General features: G+C 40.9%; 1 protein-coding gene across 3 annotated transcripts in view; it reads left to right on the plus strand.

The window, feature by feature from the left end:
• EML6 (EMAP like 6) overlaps nt 1-21,442 on the plus strand; it is a 199,109-nt gene extending 177,667 nt beyond the window's left edge. For 2 of the 3 annotated variants that reach the window (XM_075863018.1, XM_075863019.1), the window contains 11 exons: nt 1,552-1,725; nt 3,857-4,065; nt 7,343-7,500; nt 12,387-12,501; nt 12,590-12,778; nt 12,862-13,034; nt 14,992-15,154; nt 17,595-17,698; nt 17,903-18,056; nt 19,291-19,391; nt 19,906-21,442. In XM_075863018.1, the coding sequence (XP_075719133.1) occupies nt 1,552-1,725; nt 3,857-4,065; nt 7,343-7,500; nt 12,387-12,501; nt 12,590-12,778; nt 12,862-13,034; nt 14,992-15,154; nt 17,595-17,698; nt 17,903-18,056; nt 19,291-19,391; nt 19,906-19,930 (1,565 nt within the window). In that variant the 3' untranslated portion in view covers nt 19,931-21,442. Of the gene's footprint in view, nt 1-1,551; nt 1,726-3,856; nt 4,066-7,342; nt 7,501-12,386; nt 12,502-12,589; nt 12,779-12,861; nt 13,035-14,991; nt 15,155-17,594; nt 17,699-17,902; nt 18,057-19,290; nt 19,392-19,905 lie in introns of those variants that run through there. The other variant, XM_075863020.1, reaches the window with a different exon arrangement.
• The last annotated feature ends 614 nt before the right edge of the window (nt 21,443-22,056 follow it).

A 22,056-nucleotide genomic window follows, 5' to 3' on the forward strand; every position in this document is an offset into this window, starting at 1 on the left:
TCACTCAACCCTTACATTTACATTGACATTTTAATTGGGGTATATTATTGCAGATTGATCATTAAGGAATCTGGAAAAAGATAGGAATTTCAATGGTGTTCAGCTTTCCCAGAAACAGATAAAACTAAGGCATTTCTGTATATAATTGACAAAAGAAGACAACTGAAGGAATCACATTTACTGATGTTTTGCTTACTTAAGTGGACACTAACTTTTCAAACAACTTATGCTAATCTAATGGTGTGTGTGTATATATATATATATATATATATATATATATATAGATAGATATCATCTTTACAATTTACTTACTGTTAAAATGTATTTGTTTTATACATGCAAATTCTGTGTGAAGTTACTGCCACTAGGTTTCTCCCTTCCTGTAATCTGCTGTCCACCCCATGTTGTCAAGCAAAATCCATCTCTAGTTATAGAGCAGAGGAGACAGACTGCAGGACGTTGGGTTGTTTCTTTTCGCAGCCTGCCTATACAAGTCTAGGGAGCAGGAGGAGGGAGTAGGAGCAGAGAGAGAGACACAGACATTGTGCCTATAGAAGTCTATGGAAGGGGAGCAGGAGGGAGCAGGAGCAGAGGGAGAGACACATACACATTGCCCATAGAAGTCTATGGAGAGGAGGAAGCAGTAGGAGGGAGCAGAGTGAGAGACACAGAAATTCTGACAATAGAAGTCTATGGAGAGGGGACGAGGAGGAGATCAGGGAGAGAAAGAGACCCAGACACGCTGCCTATAGAAGTGTATGGGGAGAAGGGAGTAGAAAGAGAGAGAGAGAGACACACAGACATTGCCATAGAAGTCTATTTAAAATGGAGGGGGAGAAGGAGGAGGGAGCACAGTGAGAAAGAGACACAGACACGCTGCCCATAGAAGTTTATGGAGAGGGAAGGGGGGAGCAGAGTGAGAGACACTGACATGCTGCCAATAGAAGTCTATGGGGAGGGGAAGCAGGAGGAAGTACAAAGTCAGAGAGAGCGAGACACACAGACATGCTGCCTATAGAAGTCTATGGAAAAGGAAGGGGGAGAAAGAGGAGGAAGGAGAGTGAGAGAGACACAGATATGCTGCCCATAGAAGTCTGTGGAGTATGTAGGGGTGAGCAGGAGTAGAGAGAGAGACACAGACACGCACAGACATCCTGCAACTTCTGGTAAGAGATATGTTTTACCCAAGTGCTGGATTCTCAGGTACACTGCTCATTACTGCTGTATAACAGTTAGGCTCTGCCTACTAGCTCAAGAAAACTGAGAATTAGAGATAGAGCCTGCAGAGGGGAAAACTGCTAAAAAAAAATGCAGAGTACAAGACATATAATGGCAGAAGTAGTGTTATTCCTCATGTACACACATATGACAGATTATTCTGAAAAGTCACCTAAAAAGTAAGACATGCTTTAAGGGAGATATGCTCTTCAACATTCGGTGCCTGCAGAATGGACTTACTGCAGGAGTGTGGATCTATCTCTGTGACCAAGCAGATAGTCAATCACGTTTGGTCTTAGACAATTTATTATGGATTCTTTCTTTTCAATGCAGGCGCTACTCCCTCCATTCATATCTGGGATGCCATGAGCAAACAAACTCTGTCCATACTGCGGTGCTTTCATGCAAAGGGAGTTGGATACATTAATTTTAGTGCAACAGGGAAGTTATTGGTGTCTGTAGGTGTCGATCCAGAATATACTATAACCGTTTGGCGATGGCAGGAAGGTAAGTATATCCTGTGGCAGTGTATTCTGTCATTTGTACAACTAATTTAGCAGGCCACATGCATACAAGGTGCAGAGCCACATGGACTGCAGTGTGTGTCCTCAATACGAACAGTATTGCAGCTCATGTGGCTCCCTGAGGTGCATACATGTAACTCCATGTGTGTCAGTATGCTCCCCTAAAGGCAAAGCTTCTAGGGGGGAATAAGGTCCTTAAGGCAGTTTTCAATTGATCGTCCTGCAACTTTTTTTCTCACATACTTCATATAAAAAAATCCCTCCATGTGGTAGAACATTAGCTAATACCCATTCTATAGGCTGCATATTCAGCATTCTTACAGCACCGATTATTGTGCAGACGAGCGTTCATATAACGCTCGTTGCCGATAATTGCTATCCTGGACCGAGACACCTGTGGCCTACGCTTTCGACTGTATTAACGCTCGATCATCTACTGATCGTATAGTTTTAAAAAAGTAAAATATTATCGTTGTCGGCAGCACATCTCCCTGTGTAAACAGGAAGACGCGCTGCCAACATGCTAATAATGTATGGGGACGAGTGATCAAAGTAACAACCGCTCGTCCCCATCCATATCTCCGTGTTACAGGAGCAAACGATCACCGATCGACGATGTCTCGTTGATCGGCGCTCGCTTCATCGGCCGATTACTCTTAATTGTCTTAACAGGTAAGATAGATAACATATTTCCCCAGAATCAGATTTACATCTCAGGGACACAATGATTGGCAGTAAAGGCCCCATTAGTAAATATGGGGACACATCCAAACTTCTACTCTTTATGCAAAAAAAACACATAGGGGAAAAAAAATCCCCAAGAGCTAAAGCAACAGAAAGACATATTGTACTTGTCCTGTCTCTTGTATTTTATTCTGTAATCAATAGAAGCCTTTAGGCCCCATGCAGTAGTAGTAGCGCTTTTAGGCCCTACACAATAATAGTGCCCTCTTTAGGCCCCACAAAGTAATAGTTCCCCCTTTTTGCTGACGACCCGTGCTATCAGCTGCTCGGGGCAGGCGGCATGATGACATCACTGCATTGTGCCACCTACTCTGGACCTAGACACCTGTGGCCAACTGTATTAACTTTATCCATGTACTGAAGAAGAGGATAAAGTTGAAAGTTGTTGTGCTTCCTTATGGTTACAGCGGCCCTGCCACCTATAGGTTTGGCCCTTCTGTGTCCATTTCAAAATCCAATCTTGATTTCACTTAATAACAGTGCCACACAACATATTGTCACTACTCAGCAGTGCCACATGAAGACATAGAAGATTACCATGATTTAGCATATTTGTACCCATATAGCAGTGTCACACAGTTTTTCCCCACAGTGAGCTTATTATTGATAGAGAAAAAGCCTCTTCTGCATCTTTCCAACATCTTTCTTGGGGGTTAGGTGTGTATTGCCCCTTTACTACCTGTAGACACTACAAGTTATTGATGGTGTCATATGCACCTAACCCACCATATAGGGCTGGGCGATTATGACATAAATCAAAATCACGATTAATTAAACATGTAACCTTGATTACTATTTACGAATGATTATTTAGGCCACACCCCTTTTTCATGCCACACACCCTATTTGCATGCTACTTCATTGAATTAATGAAGCCCCCACATAGTATAATGCCCCCCATAACTGTCCTCCACAAAGTATACCACCCATAACTGCCCTCCACACAGTATAATACCACCCATAACTGCCCTCCACACAGTATAATACCCCCATAACTGTCCTGCCCACAGTATAATGCCCCCATAACTGACTTCCACGTAGTATAATGCCCTTATAGCTGCCCTCACATAGTATAATGCCACCCATAGCAGCCCCCTCACAGTATAATGCCTCCATAACTGCCCTATATCTGCCCTCCACACAGTATAAAGTCCCTCATAGCTGCCCCCACGCAGCCCCAATAGTGCCTGATAAAAGGCATTAATTGACAAGCCCTACCACCATATTTAACTTGTTGACTGTAGCTGCTTATACAACACTAGCTGTAGCTGTCAAACGGAATGATGTCTAATCCGACACTTGTAGGATTATGTAGGTGCATTACCAAATGCATAAGCGTTTTATGACACATCTTATATTACCCTTTGCAGGTGCTAAAGTTGCCAGTAAAGGAAGTCACGTGGAGCGAATATTTGTTGCAGAGTTTCGTCCAGACTCAGACACGCAGTTTGTATCTGTTGGAGTAAAACACATTAAATTCTGGACTCTGGCTGGGAGCGCTTTACTCTATAAGAAAGGGATTGTCGGATCTGTAGACAATGCCAAAATGCAAACAATGCTTTCCGTTGCCTTTGGTGCTGTAAGTTTCACACTGTTGTGAGTTTTTTTTATAGTAGAATCTGATATTACAGAGTATTTTCTACCTTAGATACATTAACTTTTTTTTTTTTTTAACTTTGTTCTCCATTTAGGCTGTGAAATGGGGAAAAAAAGCAATTAAAGTGTTACATAAAAGTTTTGCTATAGTTGTCTGTATTTGTACAGACCTAATCATTTTCACTGCTAAAGAGATGGCTACAATTATATCTAGTCTAAAGGCTTATTCATACGGGCCAATGATTGCAGGAACGAGCGTTGGCAAGAACGCTAGTTCCAGATCATTGGCCTGTGTAAACATGTCAGCGATCAGCCGAAAAAATGAGCAAACTGTTGTTTGTCGGCTGAGCGCAGCTTTTATGCAGCCTAAGGGTATGTTCACACGCACTGTTTTCAGGCGTAATTCGGGCGTTTTACGCCTCGAATTACGCCTGAAAAAACGGCTCCATTACGCCTACAAACTGCAATCTGCCCATTGCAATCTGCCCATTGCTTTCAATGGCTTTTACGATGTTCTGTTCACACGAGGTGTAATTTTATGTGTCGCTGTCAAAAGACGGCGCGTAAAAAGACGCCCGCATCAAAGAAGTGCATGTCACTTCTTGGGACGTTTTTGGAGCCGTTTTTCATTCACTCCATTGAAAAACAGCTCCAATAACGTCCGTAAAATACGCCACGAAACACGTGAGTAGTTACAAAAACGTCTGAAAATCAGGAGCTGTTTTCGCCTGAAAACAGCTTCGTATTTTCAGACGTATTTTGCTAAGCGATGTGAACATACCCTAAAAATTGTTGGCAGCCTATCTCCCTGTGTAAGCAGGAGATATGCTGCGGACAATATGCAAACTGTATGGGGACCAAACTATCGTATTTATGATCATTCATCCCCATACAGTTTGCATTGGACCATATGAAAGAGCCTTTAAATGAGTACATATCGCCTATTTATATCGGTACTTGGCACTCGTTATGGGCAGAAATTTTCCCATGTAAACCAGCTTTAAGCAAACCTCTGTTAGCCAAATCAGTGTTTCTCACCATTTCTAAGACGGAAGCATTGCCTGGGGTCACAACACATTTTCCATAGACCAATGACAAATACCCCTTGGGTTCATGTAGCACAGTTAAGAAACACAGATAAGGCTATGTTCACATCTGCTTTGTATTATTACGTTGTTCTGCTTCGTCAGAGCAGCAGAACAAGGGAATAACGAAAGCAACCGCTCGGTTGCACAACGGACACCTGCGGCAACCGACAGAACCCATTGACTTTAATGGGTTTTGTCGGCTTTCCTTCAGATGTACGTGATTTTACCAGACACAATAGCGCAGCATCCTGCACTATTTTCTCTGTTAGGGTATGTCCACACGCCCTATTGACGTAATTCAGGCGTTTTACACCTCGAATTATGCCCGAAAAAATGGCTCCAAACTTGTTTTTACGCGCCGCTGTCAAAAAACGCCGCGTAAAAAGACGCCCACCTCAAAGAAGTGCATGTCACTACTTGGGACGTAATTGGAGCCATTTTTCATTGACTCCAATGAAAACCAACTCCAATTACGTCCGTAAAAGACGCCGCGAAAAACGCGTGCACTTGTCAAAACGTCTGAAATTCAGGAGCTGTTTTCACCTGAAAACAGCTCCGTAAATTCAGACGTAATTGGCATTGCCGTGTGAACATACCCTTAATCTCCTGTAAACTTGGCCGGATCTGCAACAGATGCCCTAACGAAGCCTCCAACGCAGGTGTGAACGAGGCCTAAAACATCAGCAGCACAAACCTCCCTCCTGTCTTGGTAGTTTTTTTTTTACAATGTTTCAGCCTGCAGTCCAAACTGATTGTGCATGCTGGAAACAATTGTAACAAATTGTCAGCTATGAGACATACTTGTTTTCAGACTGTGGTGTGCACAAAAATGGGAAATAAAATGTTCCCATAAAAAAAAGACAGCAAACATAGATCTTGAAAATGGCAAAGAATTGAACTGAATTGACACAAAGTATATTAGGAATTTGCATAACTTTACATCATACAGTGAATAAAGGGGTTGTTCCATCAGAAACGTCCTATTAGGACATATGGACATCACAGAGGGGAATCTCTTACTCGGGATCCTCCACACTGAGCCTGGGTAGAGAGCTGATCCATTTCAATGGTTGCCATGTACGACTTCCCCTTGTGATCAGCTTTTGTTTCTGTTGCTGGACCTGTGTCGATAAGCTCATCACAGTCAACCCTACATATAGGAAAGGGCTCGTTTTAAACAATGCCAGAAATATAAATGTTTGGCTGGGTTTGTGCGTGTATTGTTAGGTGTCACCAAAATTTAAAAAACAGACCCTAGTTTGTGGCGGGCATGAATATATCTAATATTATTTACATATTTTCCGATATGGCAGAAAAATGTCCTATTCCCACATTACATAGTGATAATAAAACATGACTTTTATTGGGAATAATTAAAAGGCCATAAAAAATAGGTTAAAAACCCAATGTGAGTCCTGCAGGTATTAGAGTCCATGAATACCATAGTATATGATTTTGCTAAACAGTGTAGTATTGACAGTATAAGGGTATGTTCACACGGCTTATTTTCAGCCGTTTTTCAGGCCATAAACGCTGAACGCCTCCAAACATCTGCCTATTGATTTCAATGGGAAAAACAGCGTTTCGTCCCGACCGGGCGTTTTTTTTTACGCGGCCGTTTGAAATAAGAAGTGCATGTCACTTCGAGCCATTTTGGAAGTCGTTTTTCATTAGAAAAACAGCTCCAAAAACGTCTGTAAAAACGAATCAAAAAACGCATGATGCTGTAAAAACAGCTGAAAATCATCAGTTTTTAGTTTAGCGTGTGAACATACCCTGACACACGGTATGTATACATACGAAATACGTCCGCAAGACAACTAGATTAACATTGCTACAAAGGACATCACATTGTTGTTAAAACAAGCGATCACTGCTCTCTCCCCCCCCCCCCCCCAACATGTTTTTGCCGCGAACCGGCATAGTCAGGGGTTACGCGTCTAACTGCATAGTTAGGTGCTAAAGAGATTGTGCACTATAGTTTAGATCTGTAACAAAGTACAGAAAATTGTTACTGTCAGTTCTCAGAAATCAGAAAACATCATTTAAGTTTCTGGAAGATTTTGTTTTTATATAAACTTGCTACTTTATACATTGCTGTAAGTGGCCTAGCAGCATTTGTAAAGTCTTCTATACATTATATAACATATATATTATATGTAATCGTTGCAGAATAGCCTCACTTTCACTGGTGCCATAAATGGAGATGTCTATGTCTGGAAAGATCACTTTCTAATCCGATTGGTGGCTAAAGCACACACAGGCCCAGTCTTCACAATGTATACAACTCTACGTGATGGACTCATTGTAACTGGTGGAAAGGAACGTCCGTAAGTATATCTTAGACTATGTAAACACTAATATGAATTTGAAGGCCTGGGATGGATGTATTAAATTTATTAGAGTTAAAGTCATATGTAAGGCAAATGGACCAGTGGTCTACCGTACATAGAGGTAGGGCACACGTCTGAAGTAGGGCTCATTGTGGGAGAGGGACCGACATTGGACTGCTTTTCTTGCTTGCCATGACACTGTCGTAGCGGATACCTGCAGTCGCCACTTGTGGGAGCTCAATGCATATAGATCTATACAGCTCCCATTGTGTTCAATACTGGCTGTATAAATTCATAGCGTAGTGATAATTGCATACAGCCAGTATTATATAATTTATCAAATCAGAAAAACAGCTCTACAATACAGATATATTATAAAATGAATCAGACAGGGTTTTGGACCCAAAAAAACAGAATCAGGACTTTAACTTTAATAGGCGTAGTACATTTAGCGGAGTTATCAGTAGAGAGTAGGTCCTATTCTGAGTTTTGATATGAGGTCCAATGATTTCTGCGTACTCGCCTGCAATGGACTATTGGCAAAGCCCGACCTAAACATCATCTAGCTCGGGGGTTTCAAACACGCGGCCCGCAGGCCACATGCGGCCCCTAAGGCTGTCATCTGCGGCCCGCAGGACACAGAGCCGCTAGTATAGTATAGTAATATATGGACAGTGATGTCAGAGGCTTACCCAGAGCCGGAGTCCCGGGCAGAGTGCTAGTATAGGCTCTGCTCTGGGACTCGCAGAAAGCCCCCGACATCACTGTCCATGCATGGAAAGGGATGTCAGGGGCTTCACCAGAGCTGGAGTCCCAGAGCAGAGCGCTAGCAGCGCTCTATCCAGTACTCTGGCTGTGGGGTTGCCCCTGACATCACTGTGCATATATGGACAGTGATGTCAGGAGCAGAGTTGTAATCACAGGCAGAGTGCTAGAAGCGGCCCTGCTCCGGGACTCCAGCTCTGAGCAAGCCCCTGACATCACTGTCCATATATGGACACTGATGTCAGTGGCTTCCCTAGAGTTTCGGAGCAGAGTCTATACTAGTGTTCTGCTCTGGGACACCGCTTTGTGGTTGCCCCGGACATCACATTCCGGCCCAGGAGGATCCCCTGACGTCACTGTCTATGGACAGTGACGTCAGGGGCTCCTCCAGCAGAGGAATCCCCGGCCAAAGCGTCGGCAACACACTGGCTGGGTATTCCACTCCTAGGGGAAGCCCCAATGGAGCTATCTACTGGGGGTGTGTGTGTGTGTGTGTGTGTGTGTGTGTGGGTATGGCACTATCTACAAGGGTTGTGTGTGTGTGTAGCAGTATCTACAGAGGGCACTGTGGCAGTATCTACAGAGGGCACTGTGGCATTATCTAAAGAGGACACTGTGGCATTATCTACAGAGGCCAATGTGGCATTATCTACTGAGGGCACTGTGGCATTATCTAGGGGGTGGAATCTACAGAGGGCACTGTGGCATTATCTACAGAGGGCACTGTGGCATTATCTACGTCTGGGTGTGTGGCAGTATCTACAGAGGGCACTGTGGCACTATCTAAAAGGGGCTGCCCAATCTTGACATTCGTGTGTCTGCCAAACGCTGCCAACTGAGTGACACTTAGTTCCACACACTAGACTAAAAACGTCTGCAAATACGGAGCTGTTTTCAAGAGAAAACAATTCCTGATTTTCAGACGTTTTTTAAGCCACTCATGATTTTCGCAGAGTTTTTTACGGACGTTTTTGGAGCTGTTTTCAATAGAGTCAATGAAAAACAGCTCCAAAAACGTCCCAAGAAGTGACCTGCACAAAACGGCCACGTAAAAAAATGGCCCATCGGAACAGAACGCCGTTTTTTCCATTGCAATCAATGGGCAGATGTTTGGAGGCGTTCTGCTTCCGATTTTTTGGTCGTTTTTCAGCCGTTTACTGCCCGAAAAATGGCCGAAAATAGGCCGTGTGAACATACCCTCAAACTGGAAAACTGGATTGTTAAAATAAGCACGTGGAGAAAGTATTAGGGCGGATTTACACAAACGTGTAATACGTCCGTGCAACGCGCGTACTTTTCACGCGCATCGCACGGACCTATGTTAGCCTATGGGGCCGTGCAGACAGTCCGTGATTTTCACTCAGCGTATGTCCGCTGCGTGAAATGCACGACATGTCCTATATTTCTGCGCTGTTCGCGCATCACGCACCCATTGAAGTCGATGGGAGCGTGAAAATCACGCGCACCACACGGAAGCACTTCAGTGGGACGCGCGTGATTCGCGCAACAGCAGTAAGAAGTATGATTGAAAACAGAAAAGAACCACGTGCTTTTCTGTTTACAAACATACAAACAGAGTGTCATAATGATGGCGGTTGCGTGAAAATCACGCAGCCGCGCATCATATGGTGATGACACAAAGAGCTGTTAAGTGCCGTTTGCGCGCGCAAAATGCACACGCTCGTGTAAATCCGCCCTTATAGTAATGTAGTATTATTATAGTAATATAGTGTTATAGTAGTTCAAATAACATTGATTAACAATAATTTTGTCATGTATCAAATTTTAACGTCAACTTCACATTTTTTCTATATGTGGCCCACTTACCCGGCCGAGTTTGAGACCCCTGATATAGCTGAAGAGTACATAACAAACCTAAACACTGACTTGATTTTTTTGGGTGATTTTCAGTTTTAACCCCTTAATGACCGCCGATACGTCTTTTTACGGCGGTCATTAGTGGGCTTTATTCTAGAGCGCCGCCAAACTACGTCGCTGCTGTAGAATAAAGTAAACAGAGCAGGGAGCCGTGAAATCTCCCTGCTCTCAGCTGCCAGAAGCAGCTGAGGGCTGGGGGCGTCCCTGCTCTGCCGGGTGAGATCGATATTAGTATCGATCTCACCTGTTTAACCCTTCAGATGCGGTGCACAATAGCGAGCACCGCATCTGAATGGTTTTGGAGAGAGGGAGGGAGCTCCCTCTCATCTCACTGACACCCGGCGATAAAATCGCCGAGTGTCTGTGTCTTCTATGGCAGCCGGGGGTCTAATAAAGACCCCCAGGTCTGCCTGCAGCGAATGCCTGCTAGATCATGCCGCAGGCATGACCTAGCAGATGCCTGTCCGTTTTAAACGGACAGGCAGTAATACACTGCAATACAAAAGTATTGCAGTGTATTATAATAGCGATCGGAGGATAGGGAAGTCCCCTAGTGGGACTAGTAAAAAAGTAAAAAAAGTTTAATAAAGTTAAGAAAAAAAAAAAGTGAAAAAAAAAAAGGAAAAACCCAGCTTTTCCCCTTACAAAATGCTTTACTATTAAAAAAAACTACAATAAAGCAAAAAAGTCACACATATTTGGTATCGCCGCGTCCGTAACGACCCCGACTATAAAGCTGTTACATTATTTAACCCGCACTGTGAACGCCGTAAAAAATAAAATAAAAAACAATGGAAAAATTGCTGTTTTCTGTTAATCCTGACTTTAAAAAAATGTGATAAAAAGTGATCAAAAAGTCGCATCTACTCTCAAATGGTACCAATAAAAACTGCAAGTCGTCCCGCAAAAAACAAGACCTTATACAGCTATGCCGACGCAAAAATAAAAAAGTTACAGCTCTTCGAATGTGACAATGGAAAAATCTAAAAAATGGCTTGGACATTAGGGCCCAGAATGCCAGCAGGGGGAAGGGGTTAAAGTATATACAGAATATATTGCTCCTTATGTAATGTGGAGAGGAATAGTCAAACAAATCTACCTGCAAATGCAAGTGCTGCATTTGCAAATGCTGCCTTTTGATGCAGCATTTTAAATGCTGCATCAAAATGCAGCATTTTAAAGGGGGACATCAGGTGCATTGGTGCTTCCAGCAGAGATCGTAAAATTTCCCCAATGATATTCACTTTGACAACTTTCTACATAAAGTACATCAAACATTTTTACATATTTTTTGTTTTAGTGATTGTATTCCTGATACTCGTGGTGGTCTAAACTTGTTTAGCTGTCAATACCTTAAATCTCTGGTAGTCTAAGGTGATGAAGGGGTTAAATTTATATCCACCATACATATTGGTCCAAGGCGGTTATGGGCTAAATCTAATATCCCTAAGGTTACATTTACACGAACGTGGTCAACCTCGGACATGAAAAACTGCAGTTTTTCACGTCCGAGGTGCACCCATTCTGCACCTGTGCGGGATGCATTATCACGAATCACTCCTACACTAGAGTCTATGGAGAGATGCGTGAAGTGCAAAAAAATTGGACATATCCTATTTTTCACAGACCCTTCACACACTCCGATGAATCAACAGTCGTGTGAACGGCCGTATTGAAATACATGAGTCCGTGTGACAGCCGTTGTTTTAACGACCGCCACATGGACGTGATACATGCTCGTCTGAGTGAGCCCTAAAGGTTCTTGGTGGTTTATAATTACAGTATATGGTTGTTATTATTATATTGTTTCAGATGATGAAGGGGTTAATGGAGGTGTTTTATTTAATCTAAATAGTTCTATAATTCTTTGAGAGGGTTGGAGCTCTGGTTTCCTGATACATAGCACCACATACCTTTGTTCCCTTTGCATAGCTATAGATTTATATGATACAATTCTGTCTCCCTGCAGCTGCCACTAGAGGGAGCTCTCTGCAAAGGGATTTATAAGATTCCTATTAAACTCAATAATAATGTTCATATGCTGTGACCTTTGCAATGCTTTCTCCTGAACTGCTTGTAGTAAGCGCACCTCAGGGGGGCAAAAGTTTTTGGGTAGTATAAGCGTTTTTCCTCTGGGCTTGTTAGAAACCTTTCTGGCTCTTATGTTTATCTATCTAGACACTGAATTCTATACTATTTGGTGTGCCACAAACATCATTCCACTCTCAAAATATTTTCAGGACAAAAGAAGGAGGCGCTGTTAAGCTGTGGGATCAAGAAATGAAACGTTGCCGGGCATTTCAGTTGGAGACCGGCCAATCCCTGGACTGTGTGCGATCTGTATGCAGAGGCAAGGTATGAGCACTGGGTTTCTTCAAGCCTTGTTCTTCTCAGCAGTTCTGCATTTATATGATTTGAAATCCAGTAACGTGTTTTTCTACAGGGCAAAATTTTGGTGGGGACCAAAGATGGAGAAATTATTGAAGTTGGAGAAAAAAATGCTGCTTCCAATATCCTAAATAATGGTCACGTGGAGGGGGAGATTTGGGGCCTCGCAGCACATCCCTCCAAAGACATGTTCCTCACTGCAAGTAATGATGGCACAGCGAGAATATGGGACCTGGCTGATAAAGTAAGTACAGGGTCTAAGTCATGTTGAAATAAATATGAAGTCTTTTAGTTATTTAATTTAGCCTAAAATCATATTTCCCACAGAAGCTTTTGAACAAAGTAAGTTTGGGTTATGCCGCCTGCTGCGCAGCTTACAGCCCTAATGGAGAAATGGTGACAATTGGCATGAGGAATGGAGAGTTTGTTATTCTACTTGTAAACTCTCTGAAAGTATGGGGCAAAAAGAGAGACCGCAAAGGAACCATTCAGGACATCAGGTATAAACTTATGTGTCTTTTTAGATTTTCACTTCTCCTTGTTGTCTGTGTTTACAAAAGTCTGAAGAACCAAGTAACCATGCACATTAAAAAAAAGTCATTCGAAACTGCAGATGTTTGCAGGACTTGCTGATTATATAATGTGTATGGGGGAGCCTCCAATTGTCCCCTGATGGGATTTCAACATGTCGATTGCCTTAGAGGTGTCTAAGTGCAGATTATTCATTTCTACCTATTGAAATAAACATGCACATACAGCCAAGCCAAGCATGGATGTCTATGGTGGGGGTGGGAGAGATCATATCTCATGTGTATTGATGGCTCATGATCTAGTCCTTGAGACTGCTTTGTAGTTAGTCATATCATTTTATGCTGCTTGTAAGACATATGTAAATTTATGTTCACACTTTTTATAGGTACATTTGTTTATTACATACGGTGCAAAACTGATGCAAACTTTATATAATTTGATGTCAATTGTTTTTAAATCTGTCACCCATTGGCCGTAGTATTTAAAAAAAATAATGGAACCGATGACGTCTCATTTGGGGTCCATGCACATGGCATTGCCACGTGTGCGGTCCCTGTATAACAGCACACAAAATCCCTATGGGCCCATATTACGGATACATAAGCACCCCATGTGCCACTGTATGAATCCTCTATGAGTCATCGCATACTATGCTTCCAGGGGAGAATACTTCTATATAATATCAGAGGTACAATATGAGCTCATAGCAGGCTATAGGCACCACATACTGTATGTGTAGAACACGGCCATGTGCATGAGGTCTTAAACTAATGCAGTTTAGTAAAAAATTAAAAACTTTTATTCCCATAAAAACAAAAAGAATCCAGCAACAAATTCAAAAAATACTTAGAAGAGCAACTAAACTAATAAGGGACATGGAGAATCTAAGTTACGAAGAAAGATTAAAAGAATTAAACCTATTTAGCCTATTTAGACGACTAAGGGGGGGACATGATTAATTGATATAAATATATTAATGGCACATACAAAAAATATGGTGAAATCCTGTTCCATGTAAAACCCCCTCAAAAAACAAGGGGGCACTCCCTCCGTCTGGAGAAAAAAAGGTTCAAGCTGCAGAGGCGACAAGCCTTCTTTACTGTGAGAACGGTGAATCTATGGACTAGACTACCGCACGAGCTGTCACAGCAGGGACAGTAGATCGCTTTAAAAAAGGCTTAGATAATTTCCTAGAACGAAAAAATATTAGCTCCTATGTCAATGTGTAGAATTTTTGTTTCATCCTTTCCCTTTTTCCCATCCCTTGGTTGTACTTGATGGACGTGTCTTTTTTTCAACCGTACTAACTATGGAACTATAAATTCACCATAATTCATTTATTAACAAAAATGCATGGAAAAAAGTGTGAATTTATATTGGCCTTTATGGATGAAATACAACTTGGTATAGTTAAATATTGACCTTACAACAATGTACTTGGTAAATGGACCAAGAAACTCAGTGGCCCACATTTATTATGCAGTTTATTAAGAAAAATTTGTGAAAATGGAGCGAATTTGGGCATAAGTCTATCCCTGCTCATCACAGGTGTAGATTTAATTTTCGGAATGTCAGAGTTCAAAATGCAGCAAATTTACTAAGCATGAACTTTTTAATAAATTTAGTGCAAATCACTCCAACTATCTCTTTTACTTAGACTGGCATAAGAAGCTCCAGTCTTGGTAAATGTGAACCATTGATCTTTATTATTTGGTCACTCTCAACTTGGGGTATTGATGCCCTCTTCATTATTTAGAGACTGGTTGCATGGGTGTATACGGTTTATATAATGTATATATATATTTTTATATATATATATATATATATATATATATATATATATATATATATATATATATACATGTTCTGAATAAGGGACTTCTTATACACTCCTTAATTCAATACTTTGCTTCATTATTTTCTTAGGATCAGTCCTGATAACAAGTACCTGGCTGTCGGCTCAGCAGAAAACACAGTTGATTTTTATGATATTACTCAAGGTTCTTCATTGAACAGAATTGGATACTGCAAAGACATCCCCAGTTTCGTTATACAGATGGACTTTTCTGCGGATAGTAAATATATTCAGGTACAAGTACATAGACCTTACTTTGGGACACAACAATATTCAGCAGTATGAGATTTGTAGGTCCAGAAAGTTTGTGATTGTGCTGTTAACAATCCTTTATATAGAGCGGTGTTCAGTGGTTCAGTGTAATAACCTAGTCCTAACCGTATTCATAACCCAAACCATTTTTTAATCTCCAGATCCATAAAAGCTTGATTGGGGACATTAAAGTGGTTTTCAAACCACATACATTTAAGGCATATTAATAGGATATGCCTTAATCTATGATTTAGACTGTAACTCTGTCTTCCCTTAGTTACGTCAGCAGCACAACAGATAGGGAATTTCTCTAATAGGACAGGTGGAAAAATGTTATGGTGCCTGAGTCTATATAATGACCCCAAATGTAATGATGGGGGTAGGGAAACGGACAAGTGAGCCCTAATCTACCCGCCACTCTGTCCATGCCTACTTGCAACGACCCGCCCTAGGCGACGGGGTACAACTGGGCGGCGGTCCCTACGCTCAGTAAGTGCAGGAGACAAACAGACAAGGGTACACAAAGCTAAGGGAATTGGGGCAGTTGCCCACGGCAACACCGTGAGCAACAAGAGAGGTAAACGAGCCGAGTCAAACCAGGAGTGTACGAGGTACCAAACGCAGAGCAGGAGAGTAGTCAGTAAGCCAGTGTCAGTATGGAGCAGGATCAAAGTGTTAGAAGCTGTAGCTGGGCCAGGAAACCACACGAGAAGAATCACAAGCAAAGGAGGAACAGGAAAGGCAGGTATAAATAGACAGAGGGCGGGAGCTAGCTCCGTCTGGCCAGGCTGCGATAGGCTCTCCCACTCCTAAGCCTGCCATCCTGAGTGGTGGAAGATGGAGTCAGTCTCAGAGACATAGACTCAGGTGCAGACTGATTACCTATGGGCGTATCCACAGAAGTTGTGCCTGGCAGATCCTTTACACCAAACCTCCATCCTCATTGTGTATATCTTTATTATAATTTACTACTCCTATTAAGGGAGGGAGTATTGTGCTGCTGACGGGACTAAGGGAAAACAGATTTACATTCTAAATCAAAGCTTCCTTACGTCCTTACAGCAACACAACAGATGGGGATATAGGTAGGGACACTTACAGCAGATCTCACAATTGACCGCCCAAAGGTAGTCTCTGCTGAGGATGTTCCCTGTTGCCTGTAAACTCTAATAAAAGTATTGGGTGTTGACCAAGACGCTGCACTATATATTCAATCAATCGTCACACGGGAACGCTCAGCGACACTTGTAGCTACTGCTCTGGTAGAAAGGGCCCTAATGCCCATGGGTACATAAAGACCTGAGTTGATGTAAGCATTAGATATAGTTTGTTTAATTCAGCGTGTAATAGAAGTCTTTGATGCTTAGTTGGGCTCCACAAAAGAAATTAGGAGATTCTATTCCTTCCTATACTTAGATGTTCTTGCGATGTAAATTTTTAGGCAACGTGATAGATCCAGAAGGTGCCAACTGAAAGGTTTCTCCGAAGAGGTAACAGGGTGGAAATTAGGCAAACAAATTAGCTGGTTGATAATTGAGACCGAAGGGACCTTGGGTCTAAAGGAAGATAGAAACCTGAGACAAATTTTATCTGGAAAAAAAGACAAGTATGGTTCATCTGAATCCAAGTCTTGTAGTTCACCTACTGTTTTGACCAAGCTTGTTGCCAAAAGAAAAGAGACCTTATAAGACAAGATTTCTAGAGAACAAAGCTCCTCATCCACAGTAGGAGTGCACAAAATGTTGCTGGATTCACTGAAGTTTCCCCTTATTACTGTCCTTCAAGTTGGCATACCAGTTAATGGTGCCACCCTGACAAGAGCACCCCAAGTATTGTCAGAGTATTCTTGCATAAATCCTAGGTTCAATTTATTTTTAGAAAAGATGAGTCCCACCCACGTGTTTTCCTACGGCAGTACCTCATCATGGAGTCATGAAGATGGCACTGCTTCAGGTCAGCACCCGTTACTGGTATATCAATTTGAGGGACAGTAATAGGGAAATACTTCAGCAACACTTTGCACACTTCTGCTGTGGGTTGTTACTTCCAGTTTTTGGTTGACTATAAGATCGGAGGAGACCTTTATATCCTCCATAGCTTAGCAACAAATACCCGGTTGAACATACCAAATCCAATACATTCCCCTATCTGCTGATCAAATCAGCATCCTTCTATTTTTGGTTTTGTTGTGTGGACATTGATCCACATAGTCCTATATGTAGACACTGTTTGGACACCATGTGCATATGTTTTGAACAATTTTTATAAAAGCTATATTTTATGATTAGATACAATATACCTGGTGATCAGTTTGCATCCCCAGTTCATTATTCAGGAGCTATCCTAGTGAAATATGGTTCTTATACTGCACAAAAATGACTAGTGTGTTAATGTATTTTCCATTGTACCTATCGTTCTGCAGGTCGCAACCGGTGCTTATAGGCGGCAAGTACACGAAGTGCCATCTGGAAAACAATTAATAGATGGAGCATTCATAGAGAGGATTACCTGGGCCACTTGGACAAGGTAATAATGGACATGATTTGTATTTACAATTATATTTTCAATTGAAAAGTTAAGAGAAATCTTAGTATGTGCTACAGATAAAATGGAAGGAAATGTGTAATCGGTATTGTGCGATATCCTAGAGCTGGGGGCAGGAGTTGTAAGATATCTTATCTTGTAGAATATTAGAAAATATTAACCAGTCATTGTACGTGTATTTATCAGCATCCTGGGAGATGAAGTGATCGGTATCTGGCCACGTAATGCGGATAAAGCTGATGTGAACTGTGCATGTGTGTCACACGCTGGACTCAACATTGTTACAGGAGATGACTTTGGCCTGGTTAAACTCTTCGACTTTCCTTGCACTGAGAAATTTGTAAGTTTAAATATAGCAAGTGTGACTGTACTTACTGCTGTGAAATACTAATTTTCTAATCTATAAAGTAATCTAATAGATGCACACCTCACTAAAAGCAAAATTTGAGTAGGATACAAATCCAGGGTGTGATCAACAATGCTTCCAATTGAACTCCTCCTCGGTCTTCTCCCCATTGTCCTTACGGGGAGTCACATCAGATGAGCCCTGATTCCATAATAAGCTGAGCACCTTCCTAGGTCCGAGCTCTTTACAATTAATTGAATTAATATTTAAAGGAGTTTTCCGGTTTTATGTAACTAAAGCTTAATCTCTGTATGAATGAAAAGTTCTACAACTTTCCAATATACATTGTGTTTAAATTCCTCACCAATATTTGATTGTTGTCAGTGAATGATAACACTATTGTTTACATCAGCAGCAACTATACAAATCTCTCTGGTGGTTTGCTACAATGTATCAGTTTGGAGTTCAGGCTATTTAGTTCACAGAGCATTTCCTAGACTGGATACCTGTGTATCTATTTCTCAGCTGAGAGCAGGACTAGGTATGTAGGGCTTGCGGCTTCTGAATGTAAACAATAGTGTTATTATTCACTGTCCGCAAACAGATATCTAAAAAATGGTAAGGGATGGAAACACAAAGTATATTAGAAAGTTTTAGAAATTTTTATTCAATTAATCTTTATTTATAAAAAAAAATAAATGAAAACCACATCAATGTTATAGTCTCATAAAAGTTGTCCACTGGCCACACAAATATAGTAATAAGACCTTGTATGCAGTGTAATGAATGTAAATGATTTATTAATTGGACTATGACTAAGGCCTTATTCAGACAAATGTAGAATACGTCCGTGTGATGGACGTTAAAACAATGGCCATCACACGGACGCATGTATTTGAATGGGACCGTTCACACGGCCGTTGTTTCAAAGGACCATGCGAAAGGTCCGTTAAAAAATAGAACATGTCCTATTTCCTTCCGTTTTCACGGATCCCTCTAGACTCAAGTCCATGGGGATCTGTGAAAACGGGACACGCACGGAGGCAATGCGAACGTGAAAAACTGCAGTTTCTCACATCCGAGTTTCCCACGTTCGTCTGAATAAGCCCTAAGGACGCTTGCTGTCCAGTCATGTCAGTTATGTTACCTTTTTAACAATTTTTGAGCGGAGTGCCGGATTTGCTGCATTTTGTTTCTCATTCATTTGACTTCAATCTATTTCTTTCAGGCCAAACACAAACGTTACTTTGGTCATTCAGCACATGTGACTAATGTACGTTTTTCACATGATGACAAGTATGTCGTAAGCACTGGAGGGGATGACAGCAGGTATAAAAAAGAATCCATTAAATATACTGTACTATAATATACAATATTATCATCCACTAAATATGGAGGAAAATATAAAGAAATGTAGACATAGAACTGGCAGAGATGTTGGTGTTAAACCTTGACTGTTGTGTGCGCTGTATTTTCTGACTGAACACTTTTAGGTGTCTACGAAATTGAGCTGGATTTTTTTTTGTATATTATTGGTGTTGGTGGTAATCAAGTTTGGGTTATCTCCCTTTCCATATACTGTAATACTGTGATAGGACTGAAACGTAGCATTGACATGGATAAATGAACCACTTTCTTCAATTTGAATCACGGCTGGATTGCTGAGAATTCTTTGTTTCTATTACTTGGTGGACCCTTGATCAGGGTCTAGTTCGCAGAGCACCCTATTTACATATTTTTATTTTATTTTATTCTATTTATTTTTATTTGTTATTTTTTGCTATCTCTCTATAGTTGTTAGACCTTATCAAAGCTAATGAAATCTCTACTCTTTTTGTTGCAGCGTGTTTGTTTGGAGATGCCTTTAAGAACAGATGAAAATTTGCATCAGAGTGACATAAAACGCGTGGTCAGCTGCTGCACACGTCCTTGTAAAATGCTGCATAGGTTTCTTGCGTCACCTAGACTGTAAAAACACCAATTTAGAGACGGGGACGTTTTACTTCAAAGCAATTTTTTTTACAATGCAGCATTTAACTTCCAAGAAGACTGAGCTTACAAAGAAACGTCTCCATCCAAACATGATTACTTTAGCCTTTTATTATATTTTAGATTTTCTAGAAGTGTAATTGAATCAAAAACTGTTCGCTTTGCAGGCCATTGATATTCGAAATGTGAATTTATTTTGTTGACGGAATTAATAGAGCTGCATCCATAGTGATTATGATAATTGCACATTTTGTAAAGAAATCTGAAGAATAATCATGCTATTTTTACATTTTATATTTTACATAAGCCATGTTTAAAGCACTTGGACTTTTTATTTCCTTATGGTTATTTATTGTTTTTTAACTCATTAAGTGCCTTGAACTATTTGTTGGCGGCCAGGCTCAGTGGCGTTGGTGCTATGACATCCTCAGTGATGGTGGCTTTATATAGAGTGACCTTCTGTCACTTATTCTTAATTCATGTGACTTTCTATATATACCTGTCCATTACTATAAAACAATTCGATCACTGTGTAAAAGTAGGATATGTTTATCTGTTGAGTGTAGCCTAAGTCTTCCACTGGTATCTTAATCTGTGCCACTTAATGTTGAAAAGCTGTAATAGATCATTTCTAGTGTAATGTCAATCAGACTCAGTGCTATGATGTCTGTCCATTATATATATATAAATATTAATATTATCTCTAGCCCCATGATACCTATAAATTACCACAATTTGTTATATAATGCCATAGTATACAAATATATTCTCACTTACATTCCACCAAGGAACTCATTTTAATAGGTAAATATTAAATAATGATCATTGTGGGACTCATATAATCACGTAATAGAAAGAACCCACCACATTATCTTCTGCCGAGGCTATAACTTTACCATTAAGGCCCAGTGAGCTAGGTGTGGGATTCTTATTACACTGACTTGTGACTACTGGGTCCCATTTTAGGCTGCCAGCATTCGGGTACAAATTACAACACCGGTGCCCTACATCAACTATATTGAGAAAATAATATCTAATTGGTTGAATGTTTTTGTGTGTAATATAGCATATGAACATCATAGTGAACCTGATCTGAAGAGCAACTAGACATGAGATGCCTTACATAAAAGCGGCTAGTGACTAATACCTGTACATGAATGACTTCTGGGATCTCCTCACATGACACATGATGTTGGGATTGTGCGTCTGATCCCAAGACTTTACGTCTGTTAAAAAAGTTGGCGGACCGGGCAGGCTGTTTACCAAAAGAGGACTTTGAATTAAGTTGGCAATAGAAACACAGCTTTTCTTCAAGAAATTAACAGGATAGGACAGGCAGAATCCAACTTGTCCCAACAGGAGATATCTCCATAAATATTGTATCGCCAGCAGATGAATTAGTCGGGATCAGCCATAAAAAATTGTGCTAATCAATGTAGGGTTGTGAACATATCCTGCACACTTCATCATCTACTGAAAATTCTGAAATATTTTCAATGTGCCTACCAGTGAGTTATTGTTCACGAATTGTCAGATTGCCAAATATGTCATAATTCCTATTAATATTTAATATAAATGTTAAAATATTTCCAATAAATTTTCTTTGAGTGTACTGTATCCAGTCGTTTGGTGCCAGTATATACAATCATTGATACATAGGCTCATTATTGGTATTGTCTGGCAAAATATTCAAATATCTAAAGATCTTATTTATTCACTCTAATTTGCAATTTGCGCTTAAACAGTCAGTTCAGCAGCCAGTTTTTAGGAAATTCGATCAACACTATGCGGCACAGAGCTCCGTGGTATCTTGGCCATACCGCTTTTCTTTTACACCTCATTGTGCCCTATCCCTGCCATTTTATTGGGGTCTTTTCCTCTTGATTTGACAATTGAAATAAAAAGAACCAGAGTAAACTGCTCGTAGAAAAACTATACACGGTGCCGATTTCTTTGAACATATTAACATTTTCTTGGCCGCAGTTCTTTAGTGGCGGTTATTCTC

The sequence above is a fragment of the Rhinoderma darwinii genome, chromosome 4 (genome assembly GCF_050947455.1).
Source record: "Rhinoderma darwinii isolate aRhiDar2 chromosome 4, aRhiDar2.hap1, whole genome shotgun sequence".
Lineage (NCBI taxonomy): Eukaryota > Metazoa > Chordata > Amphibia > Anura > Rhinodermatidae > Rhinoderma > Rhinoderma darwinii.